The sequence below is a fragment of the Rhinolophus sinicus genome, chromosome 3, assembly GCF_057876585.1.
Source record: "Rhinolophus sinicus isolate RSI-liver-muscle chromosome 3, RSI-T2T, whole genome shotgun sequence".
NCBI lineage: Eukaryota > Metazoa > Chordata > Mammalia > Chiroptera > Rhinolophidae > Rhinolophus > Rhinolophus sinicus.
This window is the reverse complement of record NC_142503.1, coordinates 103,309,822-103,325,623: the sequence shown is the minus strand read 5'-3', so window position 1 is coordinate 103,325,623 and position 15,802 is coordinate 103,309,822. Positions and strand designations below refer to the sequence as shown.

The following is a 15,802-nucleotide window of genomic DNA, read 5'->3' as shown; positions in this document are numbered from 1 at the left end:
TAAGACCAGGTCTTATATTAATTTTTGCTCCAAAAGACGCATTAGAGCTGATTGTCCGGCTAGATCTTATTTTTAGGGAAACATGGTACTTTAGCATGATAGTTATCCATAAACAAGGCCCCTGTATTTTCAGATTTTGAGTTACAGGAAGGGGCGAGTCACCATAACCATGTGGGTAATCCATTTTAAAACCTTCCCTTAAAATCAGTGCGTGTGCGTATACTTAGAAAACCTGACCAAGAGTTGGGAAAGCCCAGTGGGTCCTGCTGTACCGCCATGGTCCTTGGCAACTTTGTGTTCCTTCTGGCCTCTTGTTTTGACAAGAGTGTGTGTGGTGCTTATGGCACAGTACAGACACGAGTGCTGACTTCCTATCAGATAAGTACTCAGATTTCTAAAATTCGTAAAGACTCTCACTTGGACCCATAACTATGGCATTTCCCATCACTTACTGGGCTTCATCAGTTGGTGGTTCTCTGACTCTGCTGGAGAACGTGGAGCCCAGCCTCAGCAGATCTGGACTGGACTCTGCATGGGTCTCAGATGCCCTGAAGACCAAGGCCAAGCTGAGTTACCTACCATTGGCTGAGATTCAGGATTCAAGTTTGAGTGGGACCGTCCATGTCCGGTGTTATGCACTGATAAGCCATGCCCCAGAAACTCAGCCACAGGCTCTGAAATATCAGAACAGATCATGAGCTTTGTGTTGCTTGTTCAGAAATTATACCCTTGATTTTAAGAGCGATTTTCATCTTTTTGTGATCCTTTTTGGACAGGAAGTAGAATCTTCAAGTAATTGAAAGAAAATTCAAGTATTAATATGTTAATATAATCACTGGATTGTCAAATTTTAATATACTTACAGAATACAGTAGAGAATATAGTTAATTACTGTTTCTCTAGATGTTTTCCTGAAAGAACACAAGTGGAAATATTCTTTTAAATGAATGGTGGTTATCTATTAACTCTGGATTTTTTTCTCTTTCTTCATTTCCCACCTTTCATTCCATTATATTACCCTGCATTTCCCTTTTCTTTTCTTTTTGTTTATGTTAAAATGCCACTTCCTTTTTAATTACTTTTTACCCAGACACTTCTGAAGTTGATTTATTTGTTATTAATGCTCCATACACTCCAGTGCCAGATCCCACTCCCATGATGCCTCCAGTGGGAGTCCAGGCTTCCATTCTGAGCCATGACACCATAAGGATCACATGGGCGGACAACTCGCTGCCCAAACACCAGAAGATCACCGACTCCCGGTACTACACGGTGCGATGGAAAACTAACATCCCCGCAAACACCAAGTACAAGGTACTGGCACATGTGCCCTGGGGGAGAAGAGCTCCTTACTGATATTTTCTGAATCTAAAGTTCTTGACTCGTATGTTTGCAGAATGCAAATGCAACAACTTTGAGTTATCTGGTGACTGGTTTAAAACCAAATACACTCTATGAATTCTCTGTGATGGTGACCAAGGGTCGAAGATCAAGCACCTGGAGTATGACAGCTCATGGGACCACCTTTGAATTAGGTAGGTGTTGTCAGAACCTATGTCACGTGGCGTTCCTTCTCCTCGCGAGATAAAAGCCAGCAGACGTTCATGCTGATGCTGGGCCACATTCCACGTCATGAGACTTCTCATCACCTGCTTTTACTAACCAAGGAAAGAACTGAGTGCATGAATTGGCGTAGCTGGAGTTCAGTGTTTGTTTTTCAGCCTGATGAGTTATGTTGTTTTCATCATCATACAACATTTGCAACTAATAGGATAATATAATACAATGTATCCTAGATTTGAGGAATCAAGAGACTTGAGTTCAATCCCAGGTCAGCCATCTATTGATTGTGTGATCATAAGCAAGTCATCCAATCCCTGTGCATCTCAGTTTCTTCCATCTATAGAAGAGTAATGATCTCTGCCTTGCCTGCTTTATAGGGTTATTGGAAGGGTAAAATGAAGAGCAGATGGGAAAGCACACAGTAAATGAGAAAGCACTGTAGATGTGAGGGATTATCGTCATTAATCTGCTTTACTGGTAAATTGAAAGAGAAAAGAGGAGGTGGCCTGCCCTTCACCAAGCAGCTGCAATGCCATGCTTGCTAGAACCCCAGCACTTCACCAGCAGCTTTCTTGCAAACCACTTAGTGTCTTAGCAAGTCTCCTGCTGGAGTATCCTTAGGGTTTTTGTCTGTTACTAAACATAAAAGAGAAAAGATAATGAAGCCCATTAAGGGAAAAGCAAGCCTTCCAGATTTGAGATTCTGTTTGTTGCCCTTGTTGGCCGACCCTTCTACCCCGTGTACTTTCCCAGCATAGGGATACGTGTGAGCATTGGGAGTCTCTGTCTATTCCATCCTCCTATTTTTTTCTCTCCTGAATATAAATAATGAGAAAATAGAGCTATGAAGTCTCCCCAGATGGCTTGGCCCTAATGTCTTTTTGCTTCTGAACAGTTGGTTGGACTTCCTACAAAGAAAACTTGGGGTTGGATTTGAAAAGCCAGAAACGCAGTGCGCAGAAGTTTAAATAGATCTTGAGTTTGCTTTCTTTGCCAAATTTAAAACTATCTTTTCACTTTAATTCCAACCCATTAGCTAATAACTGAGACTGTATTTCCTTAAGATGTTTGCTTTTCACCAGGCTTCCTTCCATTTCATATGAGGATATTTAAGAAGAGAAGAGTAAATTTAAGGATGTACTTAATTTGCTCATTTCCCCAACTAGTGCGTTAAAAATTTTCAGCCATAACATGGAAACAAGAAATGTCGTCATTTTTATCTTACTGGTTTTTCTGTTCCATAAACAGCTTTACATTTCGGAGCAATTACCTCGGGTTCTTGACAGTATGTTTTCAGTGCAAACTTAAAATAAAAAAACATCTATTTATAAATCATGTTCTTTGAAGGAATTGGGGGTTTTCAAGCATCACATTTGTTTTGGAGAGCCAACTATTATTTTACATTTAAAAATATCCTAACAAAATAATCCAAATTAGGGGAAATGTCATCTTGGAAAATGGCGTAGCTTTGATCGTTTTCCGTGTTCTAATCCATCAGGCAGGGACAGTGGTAACTACTTTGCAAGTTGCTATAAATATTAAGTGAAATGTTAATTTGTAAAACGCCTGGCATTTCGTAATTACTTGGCAACTACCCGTACTAATGTCCTTTAGTTTCCCCACCTACCTACCCTACCCCTAACCTCCCCCTCCCCCCCCGCTGAATGCCAGTTCTGTATCCTCATATGGTATTCTCTCTCTGATATTTTGCATATTCTTCTCTTTATTGGGACTGTTTATAGGTTGACCGAGTTCTTTAAAGTCAGGAAGCTTTATCTTTGTTGCCTTGTACCTTTATTGTGCCTTCTAAATGGAAGGAGTTGAGGAAATGGTGAATGAAATTGAAATGGACAGAAATTACTGAAAGTATTGTTATTTTGTAGTTCCTACTTCTCCACCCAAGGATGTGACAGTCGTGAGTAAAGAGGGGAAACCGAGGACCATAATTGTAAATTGGCAGCCTCCCTCTGAAGCCAACGGCAAAATCACAGGTAAGATTCCTTTGAGTGTGTGTCCGTCCCCAGTGTCTGCCTGGCAGGAGCTCTCCAGGAGAGTTCTGTGTTGGTGGGAGAAGTGGGAGTCTGAATGCTGGCTTGGTCATTTTACAAGGTGCTGTCATCATGGTCCTTAAAAGTGGAGTCAGGGGGTGCTGTTTGCCACCCTTGCATGAGAGTGTGATGGGCATGGGTTGCACCAGACAAGTCAGCCTTTGGCTGTAGGGGGACCTTATGGACGTCCTTATTTTCCTCAGAAAAGCTGTTCTTATCTGCCTCTGACTAGATGGCCTGCTTTGGAGTTAAAGACCCTGCCCGATTCTATGGGGTAATTCCCAATAAATAGAGATTCAGCTCTTTTACCAGGAAGCCCAAAAAAGACCATTAGGCTTTTAGCTCCCTCCCCACCAGGCCTGCTGCTTCAGCTTCCTGTGCTCTACAATTAGAGTTAAACGTTTGAGTTGGCCTAGGCCTTTGCAGGGACCTGGACTATTACCTTGGACTCAGAGGAGAACCTTCGACAGTACAGAACACTGTGTTCCTCAGCCTAACATGGAGGAAAGGCTAGTGGGAGTCTGCTGAATTGTTCCCCGGGGAGGCGGCTCCATGTCGGTGTGTGCTGAGAACAGGGGGTTTGCCTTCGGAAGGAAGCTCCTTCGTATGAACAGGCAGCCTTTCGTAGCATTGTTCTGCTTCGGCTCTCAGTAGGAACTTTCCATAAATCCCTGGTCTTTATTCCGTTTTTCAGGTTTTTGACTTTGCCTCTTTCATAAAAGAATCAAGCATGACTTGACTTGGATTACCTTTCACTTTGTCTTTAAATCCCAATGATAATGCAGTGCGTTTCTGTGCTGTGTGGGTCAGGCCTGCTTGTGGTTGTGGTTCTTCCTGCCCCAGCCTTGGAGACTGAGCGCCCTCTGGTGGAAGTACCAGCGACATTTCACGTGACTTGCGCCCAAGTCTGGGAGGTTGCTGCCATCTCCCAGTTTTTCTCCCAGGAAATCACATTGGAAAGCTAAAACACATCAGGCCGTTGTTTGTTTTCAAAACAGCATGATTTTAGTTTAGACCTTTGAAGGTACACTATTTAAATGTTAAGATGTTAAAGTGATTGAGTTATTTTCCTTGTATGATTTCCTAGCTTCTGAGGGTACTTAACTCTATATATTTATCTTTTATTAGTCCTATTCCTTCAGCTTCCTGAACTGTAAACTGTGGTTTTCTTTGTAGTACGTTTTAGTGTGGCAGTTTGAGTGCATTTTATCACTGCTGTTTAATCAATGACTGGTTCTCTACTTGTTTATGCTGTAACATATACCTTTATTGACTTACTGATGGCAGAAGAAAAAGCACGACTAAGGGTTTCTTTCCCATTAACTACTTTGGACAGGTTACATCATATATTACAGCACGGATGTGAACGCAGAGATACACGACTGGGTTATTGAGCCGGTTGTGGGAAACAGGCTGACTCACCAGATCCAGGAGCTGACGCTCGACACCCCGTACTACTTCAAGATTCAGGCCCGGAACTCGAAGGGCATGGGGCCCATGTCTGAGGCTGTGCAGTTCAGAACACCTAAAGGTAAGGTTCCCCCATCAGAGCGCTCCACTGTGTGTCTCCTTAGTGGGGCTGAGCGCGCACCTATCACGTTAGCACATAGAGATCATGGGCAATGCAAGACGTCCTGCCATGAGCCTCAGTGTCCGCATTTGTCTCAGCACCATCTGCACTCGCCACTGCCCCCAAGTCAGGCCCCCAAGGTGACCGCCCAATCCCGTCATATGGAAGGAACTGTGACTCCAGCCTGGTGGAGCAGAGGAGCTGCAGTGCTCCAAAGGCATTGTCCAGTCAGATCAGATGCTCTTCTCTTTGTTCCCGTACGGGGTAATGGCATGTTATTGTGATGGATGGTTCTGTCAACACATGCAGGCTCTTAACCTGAAAGGTCTATTTTACACCTTTGTAGAGAGAAAGAGACTAAAAGGGGCCCTTTAAAGAACACTCTAGATAAGAAAGTGAAGATAAAATATTGAATCAAGTGAACTTAGGAATAAAATTTAGTCGGGGACTGAGTCTATGGAAATATGGAAACCATATATGGATTTCTTTTCTGTTGGTACTAAAAACACAACAACTCAGTTTATTTGGAAGTTTGTGGGATTTTATTTTTTATTTTTTCCTTTAAAAATTCTGCCTGTCCCATCTTCAAAGCTTGTGATCCTTGCTCTTGTTTTTTCTTCCCCTGTGCTTGGCCTGTTAGCGGACTCCTCTGATAAAATGCCTAATGATCAAGGTAAATGAGTAGATGGCCTCTCTTTCCTTTTCTCTCCTTTGTGACCTATTACTAGCTTTTTGTTGTTTTTGTTTTTGTTTTTGTTTCCTGAAAACCAGTACCACGTGTTAAAAACCATGTATTTATTGGCCAAAGTGGAGTTGAGTCCTTGTTTGTGGCACTTGGGGTATCTGAAAAGCTGGGGAATCCATTTAGGAGCTAAATAGACTGGCAGGAAAAAGAAAACGGAGTCGAAAAAACTGAGTAGGACAGCTATAGGAGATTGGCCACAGGGTCACATTATCCTTTGCCCTAAGATCCTGGAATTCTGTAACAGTCGTAGACTTTGGGCCGTAATGAGAACAAGCATACCCACTTGTCATATTGGTAGCATCTAGGATTGTGTTAGTGTCTCTAAATGCAAAGTTGTAATCAAAGTCAGCAAATACCTTATTTTCCTCCCCCCACAAAGAATCTACAAATTTACCCTGTTGAATTGAATGATTACCTGTGACAAAATTAGTGCTATTTATTCTGTTATCATACGCTTCATTCAGGGCTCTTTTTCCATTTCTTCCCTTTGATATACCTGTTCATTTTAAAAGCAGGTAGGACCAATTTAAAATGGAAACATAGGAAGCATGGTTCTCAGTGTCATCATTCTTGAAGTGATCTGTCAGCAATGTCTCTTCACTGTAATTGCGGTGCAGAGATAACTGTACTTAGTGATTTTTCATCTCTGGGAGTTCAGCTAAAGTTGGTATCTGTTTTCTATACTAAGAAAGAACAGTAAAAGTTTATTGGATGCTTGCTTTCACGGTTAAGAGTAGTTGTTAGAAATGCCAAGTCTTTGGTTCTCAGTGAATGACAAGGAACAGTCAGAACTTGAGGTCTGAGTTTCAGGGCTTTGGAAATGGGCTTGCATTCAGTGAGTCTTTTGTACTTTGGAGAAATTGCAAACATGCTTTTGTATGTTGGGGGGTGTGGACAGGCACCCTAATCGTAGTAGAAACTTGACTGAACTTCAGCATGAGAAAACAAAAATAACCCTCCGGTATATGCACAGGATATAAACATGCCCATTGTTTGTCCCCGCTTATCCCATAAGCCAGAGTGCAATTCTGAGCTGCACCACACCTCTGGTATTTAAAATTCTTTACCCATATTTATTGTTGGTGTTTGGTTAATCCTTGGAATTTCTTGTTCATAGGTTAAATTTAAAAGAAAAAATGTTGGGAAATATAGGAGTTGAACCAACCAGCTTACTGGCAAAGTGTATTCTTTGGCAATTATTTACATATGACACTCTGGCTAGTTTGCCTTAAATGCGGGCTACCTGCCAACTTAGTACATTTAACCATGAAGAGTCTTACAAGGGCTGGGTCATCTCTGCCAGCTAGACCTTGTCATGGTGAGAAGACCAACTGGAATCTTCACCTGTGGTGTGTGCCATTTGGGAGGAATGGTGGCAACAGAAATAAGGGGACAGAGTAATAAGCATGCACACTCGAAAGGGACTGTGAGTTAACTTCTAGAACATGCCCTTTTGGGTACCCAAGAGCTTCTGTTACCTTTTGGGGTTTCGAACTTCTGGAAACAGAAAACATTGTTTTCGTCTCTAGATTTATTCTGTTGAATGAACTACATACAGAAACCTTCAGATTTTAATTTCTTTCGTTTCTTCCAAGTCTGGTAACTTATAGAAGTACTTGACATTAGCGCTAATGTTTTACAAAAACACATCTAGTTTGTGAATTTTTCATCAAGCTTTATTTGTAGAAATTACTCTCATTTATAAGTGTTTTCTGAAGCTTCATGCTTTCTCTGTAAAGAGAAAGATTATATTCTTCCATAGTGATTTATTAAGCTTGTAGTAATAGTAGTCAATATTTATTGAACATTTACTATATGTCAGGCAGTATTCAAAAATACTTTATAGAATTAAATTTCCATTTAATCCTCACAGCAGTTCTCTGAAGTAGATACCATTATTGTGACTGTTGTACAATGAGGAAACAGAGACCCAAAAGGAATGGATTGATGACTTGCCAGAAGTCCAACTGTGAGTGTTGACGGAGCCAGGCAGTGTGTTAGCAGCGCGCTCCGGTAACTCAGGAGCAGCTCTTCTCCTGCAGTGCTTTCCGGTCTCTCCAGGAGAAGTCCATCTCCCTTCTGGCCCCAACTTTGGGCTGAGGAATACCTTTGCTTTATGGGGAAAGGGCTCTGTTAGCTGCTTTACCCAAGCAGCTTTTTCTGTAAATGGGAAGAACAAAATTCAAGACCAAGAACAGGAATTTCTAAGACACTGGTGTTTGTGTTTCCTGAGGCCTACCTGTGGGATGGTCCCGTGCCCAAGGTCAGCAGCCTCCCTATGTTCCACAACGATGGATTAGGAGACAGTGTCCTTTGGGAGCAGCTAGAGGGCAGACTTTGTTTTCCATCTTTGGATGTTTAGGTGACTGAGCATGAACTGAGAGCCAGTTTGAACCTCCACTTGTCTTCCTGCCCCTGCTTGGGGTAACTTGGTGTTTGGAAAGTTTACAATTGGGAAACTTTATAGTATGAGAAAAGCATCCAACATCGCTGATACTGCTGGAGATCAGCATAGCTGGGGCCCTTGGAAGAGTCCCATTGTTTACTGCAGAAGATAACTGAACCGGTCCCCTTGCTTCCTCTGCCAAGAGAAGCTACTTTGGCATAAGCGCTCTGAGCCATCTTTCAGAAACTGTTTCCTGGGCTAGAGAAATGGGTGTGTTCCCAGCTTATGAACAGCCTAGTTACATGCTAGATACAGCCATGGAAAAGGGTGGCAGGCAGCCTTTCAGATGCCTCATTGCAGAGAAAACTATACCTTAGCTTGCTTTGCACAAACAGACTATATTTTCCCCTATTGTTGATGTGCTGCTTCATTTTCTCATGGACAGAGTAGACTGAAAATAGTTTGTGTAGAAAACGCTCACTAGCTGTGAAGTTGACTTGTCACACCAAGGGGTTGGGTAATTACTGATGCGATGTTTTCCTCCTTCAGCCTCAGGGTCTTCAGGAAAAGGAAGCCGGCTGCCAGACCTGGGATCTGACTACAAACCTCCAATGAGCGGTAAAGCCCCCCACCCTCACCCATGGTTCTTTTGGTCTAATATGAACATGTGACACAGTTCTGCCTGACATCTTGAAATGTCTTTTGTAGCTTGTGTGTGATGACTGTAGCATGTTACCTATTTCCTTTTATTTAACAGAGTTAGCTTTAGGCATTTTTCTGACAAATGCTGAATTACTGCAAACCCATTCATTATAGGGTCTACAAATGAAATTGTTTTCCCACATACCTAACTTAAAATAATGCCAATTCTAAGCAAACAAGTCTTCCTTTTGCCCACTGCCACTAGAAAAAAATTAGAATCTTGTTTTCAAAAATAAACCCTCCGGTAGAATCACCCAGAACAAGCCAAAGAAATGCTTTGGAATCATTAATTTCTCCCCAAACTACTTACTGTAGTGTTTTTAGTTTGGAAATTCTTAAAAAGTTCTTCCCACTCTCCCAGCTATCCTAAGAGTTTGTGCCTTCTAATTATTTAATTGATGACACCTACTTTTCTACACAGCTTCACCATTTGTAAGTTACTGTCACACATGAAATCACCTTTGATCCTCGTAACACTGTGAAGCAAGGGAACAGATATCATTATCCCATTTTATACATTAAGAGACTCAACGGAAAAGGAACATGCCTGGATCCCACTAATTATGGAAGTCCTAGAACCAAAACACAGGCCTGGCTTCTGATTGTCCCTTTTCCTCTATTACACGCAGCCTGGAACGCACCAGGTTCTACATCACAGAGGGAATCTGGTGTTGGTAAAATGCACACAAGTAGTTGCTAGAAATAACCCTGATTGTCTCCTCACCCTGCCAGTGAAACACGGAGGAGAAAGGCCTGTCCTCAGGAACTTCTCCTCTAATTGTGGACGTAAGATGATCTCTTAATATCCAGCTATCTACTTAAATAAAAAATGGCACTGCCCCGATTTCAGTGAATCAGCCTGTTCTTAGGAGAGCCAGGCAAACTTGTTGCTTCAAGAAATTTTTAGGCTCTGAGTTCTAGGACTTCATGAGTATCTTCTCTAAGGGTGCATATGTTATGTTTATGTGCTGTCCACCGTATAACATCAAAGGCTGTGAGAAAAGTCATTATTTCTCTGTCTTGTCTCTCATTTATGCATTCGTTCATTCACACATATTTTTAAAGGTTCAAGTTCTACATAATAGGCTATGGGAGCAATAGGAGTGGGTAACAAAGTACCTGGCAGAGGAAAGGGAAAGCTCTGTAGAAGAAGCAATATCGGACCTAGATTTTACAGGATGCGTAGAGGATTGCTAAATATCAAGGGGGACGGGAGAACATTCTGGAAGCAATGGCAGCACGTGCGAACGCATGGCAGTAGGAAACAGCGTGCTCTCTGCTGGGCTGACACTGCCTAGAGGCAGGATAGAGTCTCGGGTTGGAGAAGACTGGTTAGAAGCAGCCTGCCAGAAGCTCAGGCTCCGGGGCTAAGACCTGTGAGCTTCATCCTGTAAATAACACGTAAGACTCTCCTACTGGTAAACCGTGACTTCCATTTACTGAGTTCCTACGGTTATTACTCTGGTGACAGTGAAGAATGAGTTGGGAGCTAAGAGTATAAAGTCAGAAAGGAGTGGTTAGGAAGCTGTAGCACTAATTCAGGGGAGGCTTAAGAAATGACCTGTCAGTTCCCTTTGGGGGCTCACCCTTCCTCTGTCTTAGAAGGGAGCTTTTGGCCAGCTCAGAAGTGAGAGGTCGGATGCAGTTAAATGACAAGTCAGCTCTGCAGTGCAGGGAAGAGCTCCCACCACCACCTGCCCCCCTCCCAGCCCCTGGCTCCCCAGCCCTGTAGGGGGCAGCGCCTGCCCCTCTGCACACCCCACATACAAGCTCTGCGCTGCTCTTAACAAGCGTTTCATGTAAAGCCCGCCTGTGGTCTAATTTTACTGGCCCCTAGTTCTGTTATTTTATTGAAGGTCAGAGTGTACATTTTGAGTTATGTATCTGCTTACATTTTTCTCAGAAATGAAGGATAAAAATGATTGAACCAAATGTAGAAGAATCAGCTCTTAAGCCCTCCTCAGGCAGCCAGGTTTGGCGCTGTGCTCACAGGCAGCCTGTGAAGTCACAGAATCAACAGTTGTGTGGTCGGCTCATCCAGTGTTGTGAAGGATTCCCACAGCAGGGTTAGTTGGGATTAGAGCATCAGTTAGACACCAGGTTGTGTATGACAATCACTTTGGGAGCTTTTCTGAAAACACAGATTCCCAGGTTATCCCTTCACGGTAGGAATTTCTTCCACAACATCTCTGAGTAGGTACGTTGACTCTTCTTAAGCACTGCTCGTGACTAAACACGCGTTATTTGGTAAGGCAGCTCATCCCATTAATGTACAGTTCTGATTGTTAGAAAGATGAGAGAGGGAGACACTAGAAGGACAGGCTGCAGGTGTCTGGGGGGGTTAGAGCCGAGTGGTGGGATTGCCCGTATTTTACAATATGAGCATGCATAACTTTTAATGAAGTGGGAAGCAAAACCATGTTTTAGAATGTGGAAACGGAAACAAAATAAGGCTAGATTTCAAAAGACCTTGATAAAAAGCTTAGACTTCATCTACAAGCAATGGGGAAACAAGAAGAAGAAGAAAATCTCAGTTTCCTCAAGGTCCTAAATGACCCCTGCACACCTGTCCCGTCTCATTTGCCTTTTCTCTGCTCACTTCCTTCCCTCTAACTCTGCATGCCTACTACCTTTGCTTAAGCAGCCATGGCTGCCTCTCTCTTCGTTGAGCACACCAAGCTCATTCCTGCCTTAGGAGCTGTTCCCTCTCTCTGGAATGTTCTTCCTCCAGATCTTTGTATGATGGGATCTCTCTTGTCATTCAAATCGCAGCTCAAATGCCTTCTCAGAGAAGTTTTTCCAACCACTCAATGTAAAACAGCCATCCAGTCACTGTATTGTAACCCTCATTCTTTTTTTCGTGGCACTCATTGCTGCTAATAATTCCTTACTGCTCCTTGTCTGCCCCACCCCCACCCATCTTTGTCACTTACCATTGCATGCTCATACCTAGAACATGCCTGGTACACAATAGCCACTCAGTAAATATTTGTCAAAGTAACGCATAGGTACAGTACTTTTTCCTAAAACAGGATAAGAGAATTAACTCTGCATAGACTGTATTTATAAAAATAGAGAGATTTCATTTTTCAAGTAATTTTTGTGTGATCTCAGACATATTTTAGGAAAAAACATTTTGCTTTCTGTGAATGTACATTTTAAAAACAGTTTTGAAAGTCAGAAAACTAAATGATTTACACCTGGTGCTTATAAGATGGATTTATGTATAAGACACCGGGGCAGGGAGCGGGGGGCTGACCCTTTCTTGTCTAAGGGTGGTGTTCGCTGTGATTGGAGAAGGTTTTCTGGGACACCAATTCTGTGCCAGGCGCTGTGCTAAGAGGTGTCCGTAGGGCAGAGACTTAGCTTTCTAGATCCCACAGTCGTGTCTATGAGACACTTCTGCAGGCAGGGTGACGGCTGTCGCAGACGCTCACGTGACACCCTGGACTCACACGAAGGTTCTGCAGCCTGACTGCGTTCTGACCGTTCTGTCGCAGTGACCCTGTGCCGTTTTGCCCGTCTAGGCAGTAACAGTCCCCACGGAAGCCCCACGTCTCCTCTGGACAGTAACGTGCTGCTGGTGATCATTGTCTCGGCGGGGGTCATCACCATCGTGGCGGTCGTCGTCATCGCCGTCTTCTGTACCAGGCGCACCACCTCTCACCAGAAAAAGTAAGGAGCCCCTGGACTTTGGCTATCCTTTTGTTTCACTGTGACTTCTGTATTTGGAGTTGCACACTGTTAAAACATAAAATACGTGCAAAGTGATGCTGTAAATATTCTTAAGGGACGTGCCACACGGTTCCTCGTACAGATGTGTATCTGTCAGGGTCCTGCCAGGAAAGAGGTGGCACACTCCAAGGGGGTGAGAGCGTTTAAGGAAGGGACCATTTGCAAAGTCCGAGGTGGGGCAGGGGAAACTAGGAGCCATGTTCACGGGCCACCTTCAGTCGTGACAAGGACGTCACCTCAGGCCTGAAGGGGCAAGCGTTTTTTCTGAGGAAGAGGGAACTGTTTTTAGAGATCTGAAGCAGTAGGAGAGGGCTTCCCACGGGAGCTGTGTGGGAGGAATGGAGCTGCTGACAGCCTCTGGCCCAGCAGGAAGGGCTCAGGAGAAAAAGCACCTCTGACCCTCTAGTCTCTCGGACAAAACCAACTGGAAGCCAGGGGCAGGGTTGCCAAGTCAATATAGTTCATTTAACTCAACCTCTCATCACAGAGTCAAGTAGAGGAGAGATCTGGGGAGGCGGTGGACATGTCCTGTCTTGCTGGTGGCCCTTTGGGAGGGAGCCCACAGCGACCAGTGGGCACAGGCTGTTTGTGGCACAGATACCAGCGGAGATGGAGGAAAACCACAGACCTCTTACCCTACATCTAAGTTTAAGAATAGCTTTAAAGAAGTGCTACCAAGTGTGGAAGTTGAGGTTGGAACTGGGGTGGGTGTGTTGATTGACTTAATGAATAAGAAATGATCATTTATAATTAGCATATCACAGAGAGGTCAAGTGGCGGCCAGCCCTGAACTCCTCTGGCATTTTGAGGCTTGTGGCGAATTGTCTAGCGCAGATAGCACATGGATTCAGTCCTGTAGTGTTTGGTAACAGATACACGCCTGAACTTGAGCGAACCCTTGACCCTGGATCACACTGACCTCATATATCTGGCAGTGAGACAGACAGTATTAAAGAAGAGATTGAGTTACCCCAACAGCAAAAACACAATGTGGGTATTCAAATGATTTTAATTGCGGTATCCTAAAAGACTGTAAGATGGAGGAGGTGTTGCTCGATAAAAAAGAAATTCATTCTGTGTCTGTAATTACCTGTCAGACTTGGCCTGCCCACGGCCAGGATGCACTATTAATAACGATAAATGTGTTTGCAATAGAGCGGACAAGTACAAGCCACCCCGTACCTGCTACCAGTGATGGCTGTAGGTCATTTCCTGTAGGCTCTGCGAGGTGTTTAACCTTGCTTTTGCACAAAGAAAATAGCTTTCTATGGCGTGCATCGCTTCACTTTTCCAGGAGAATGGGTCCTTCTCTTATCAGCCTCCCGATCTACTTTTGATCGTACAATACTGTTACTCTTAAAAGCCTCAAAGACTGCTTTTTTTCTACACTAGAACTTTCTGCAGGATTCTCTGTTCAGCATTTCACATGTATCTACCATTGATTTTATATCTGGTTTTAGAAATCTTGAGGTTTTTATTTAAAAGAATCTAAAATAACAAAATGACAATATTCCCTAGTGCTTAGGGGGATTTAAAATTGAAAGTAAATGAAAAAGTACTGAGTCTTCAGATTCAGAGGAAAATCGGTGGCTGACAGGCTCTGTGCTCTGCCTTTGAATCTGTAAGACCTGCAGTTTTGGGGCTTTTTGCTTAAAGAATTGTGTCAGGTCTTCAGAGGGCTTTTCCCCTCCTCCTTCCCCAGTGACCTGCCTCCAAGCATTCCACTGACCATTGAGAAATATGTGAGCTTTTCTTATTGCCCTCCTTCCTCTCTAACACCTGCAGCAGCTCCCCTTTCAGTTGTAGCTGCTGACAGACTGCTGGAAGCTCAGAGCTGACAGAGCATGTAGTGTGGCCTCTCATTCCTCTGCAGCCACTCACTCTCGACAGAGGAGAACTGCCTCCGTGTGCCTCCATCACATCTAGGAACCTTTTTGCATGGGGACTCTTCCTTTTCTCCCCCTTAAAAGCCAGCTCTCCATTTCTCCTCTGGATCTCCGTGTCTTCTGTCTTTCAGAGAGCTTGAACTTGCTGTTATCCCTCTCTCTAGCACAGCCAACCTCTCAGCCTGTTAGCTCTGTCCTTTCAGCATTTAAGTATGCTCACACTTCTTCCGTGTTAAGAAATAGAATTATAACCCTCCCTCTACTGCGTGGGGCTTACCACCGGCTGCTTACAAATCCCTGCCTTTCCTTCTCCATGAAATTTTTGAATTCTTATCTACTCTCATCCATTCTTTCACTGCCTACTCATGCGTCAGTCCTTTCTAATCTGATTCTGCCTGTACTGCTTCAGCAAAATCGCCTCTTCTGCATTTGCTCTTGGGCACTCGGCATGTCCAAGACAGAATTTATAATCTTTCCTGTCAAACTGTTTCTACCCCATTGTTCCCAGTGTTAGTAAATGGCTTACTCACCAGACACCTCGGCATCGTCTTTCATTCTTCTGACTTCATTACGCCCGTCCCACTCACATCCATGTATTCACCAAGGCTCCTAAGTAACAAACCTGCCTCCTTGCCCCATTTCCACTGTCCTGGGCCACCCTCAGTCGTGGCCGAGGTTACTAGCTGGTCCCCTGTTCTGTCACCTAACCGTTCTTCACACCACAGTGGATGTAAATTTTTAAGTCAAAACTGATCTCCACACTCTCCTTCTTAAAACCATTTCATGTTTCCTCATTACTCAGAGGGAAGTTTAGGCTCTTGGCAGGGCTGTAAAAGCCCTTTCCGATCTGATCCCTGACTGCCTTTCCAGCGTCCCCACGGGCCACTGCTCTCCCACCGCTCAGGCCAGCGTCCCCACGGGCCACTGCTCTCCCACCGCTCAGGCCAGCGTCCCCACGGTCACTGCGCTCCCACCTCTCTGTTACTTGTCCCCACAGGCCACTGAGCTCCCACCGCTCAGGACTTCGTACAGTCCCTCTGGCATAAGGAGAGGCTACAATACATGCTCTAAGCTTCCAGCAGTCTGTCAGCAGCTACAACTGAAAGGGGAGCTGCTTCCGGTATTAGAGAGGAAGGAGAGCAATAAGAAAAGCTCACATATTTCTCA

The 15,802-nt window shown here is 44.0% G+C and overlaps 1 protein-coding gene across 11 annotated transcripts in view; it reads left to right on the top strand.

The window, feature by feature from the left end:
• NEO1 (neogenin 1) overlaps positions 1–15,802 on the top strand; it is a 213,162-nt gene that overhangs the window by 181,833 nt on the left and 15,527 nt on the right. For 4 of the 11 annotated variants that reach the window (XM_074328259.2, XM_074328253.2, XM_074328257.2 and 1 more), the window contains exons 17-23: positions 1,091–1,314; positions 1,397–1,535; positions 3,447–3,554; positions 4,948–5,142; positions 5,822–5,854; positions 8,862–8,930; positions 12,542–12,689. In XM_074328259.2, the coding sequence (XP_074184360.2) occupies positions 1,091–1,314; positions 1,397–1,535; positions 3,447–3,554; positions 4,948–5,142; positions 5,822–5,854; positions 8,862–8,930; positions 12,542–12,689 (916 nt within the window). The remainder of the gene's footprint in view (positions 1–1,090; positions 1,315–1,396; positions 1,536–3,446; positions 3,555–4,947; positions 5,143–5,821; positions 5,855–8,861; positions 8,931–12,541; positions 12,690–15,802) is intronic. The other 7 variants (XM_074328255.2, XM_074328258.2, XM_074328251.2 and 4 more) reach the window with 3 other exon arrangements.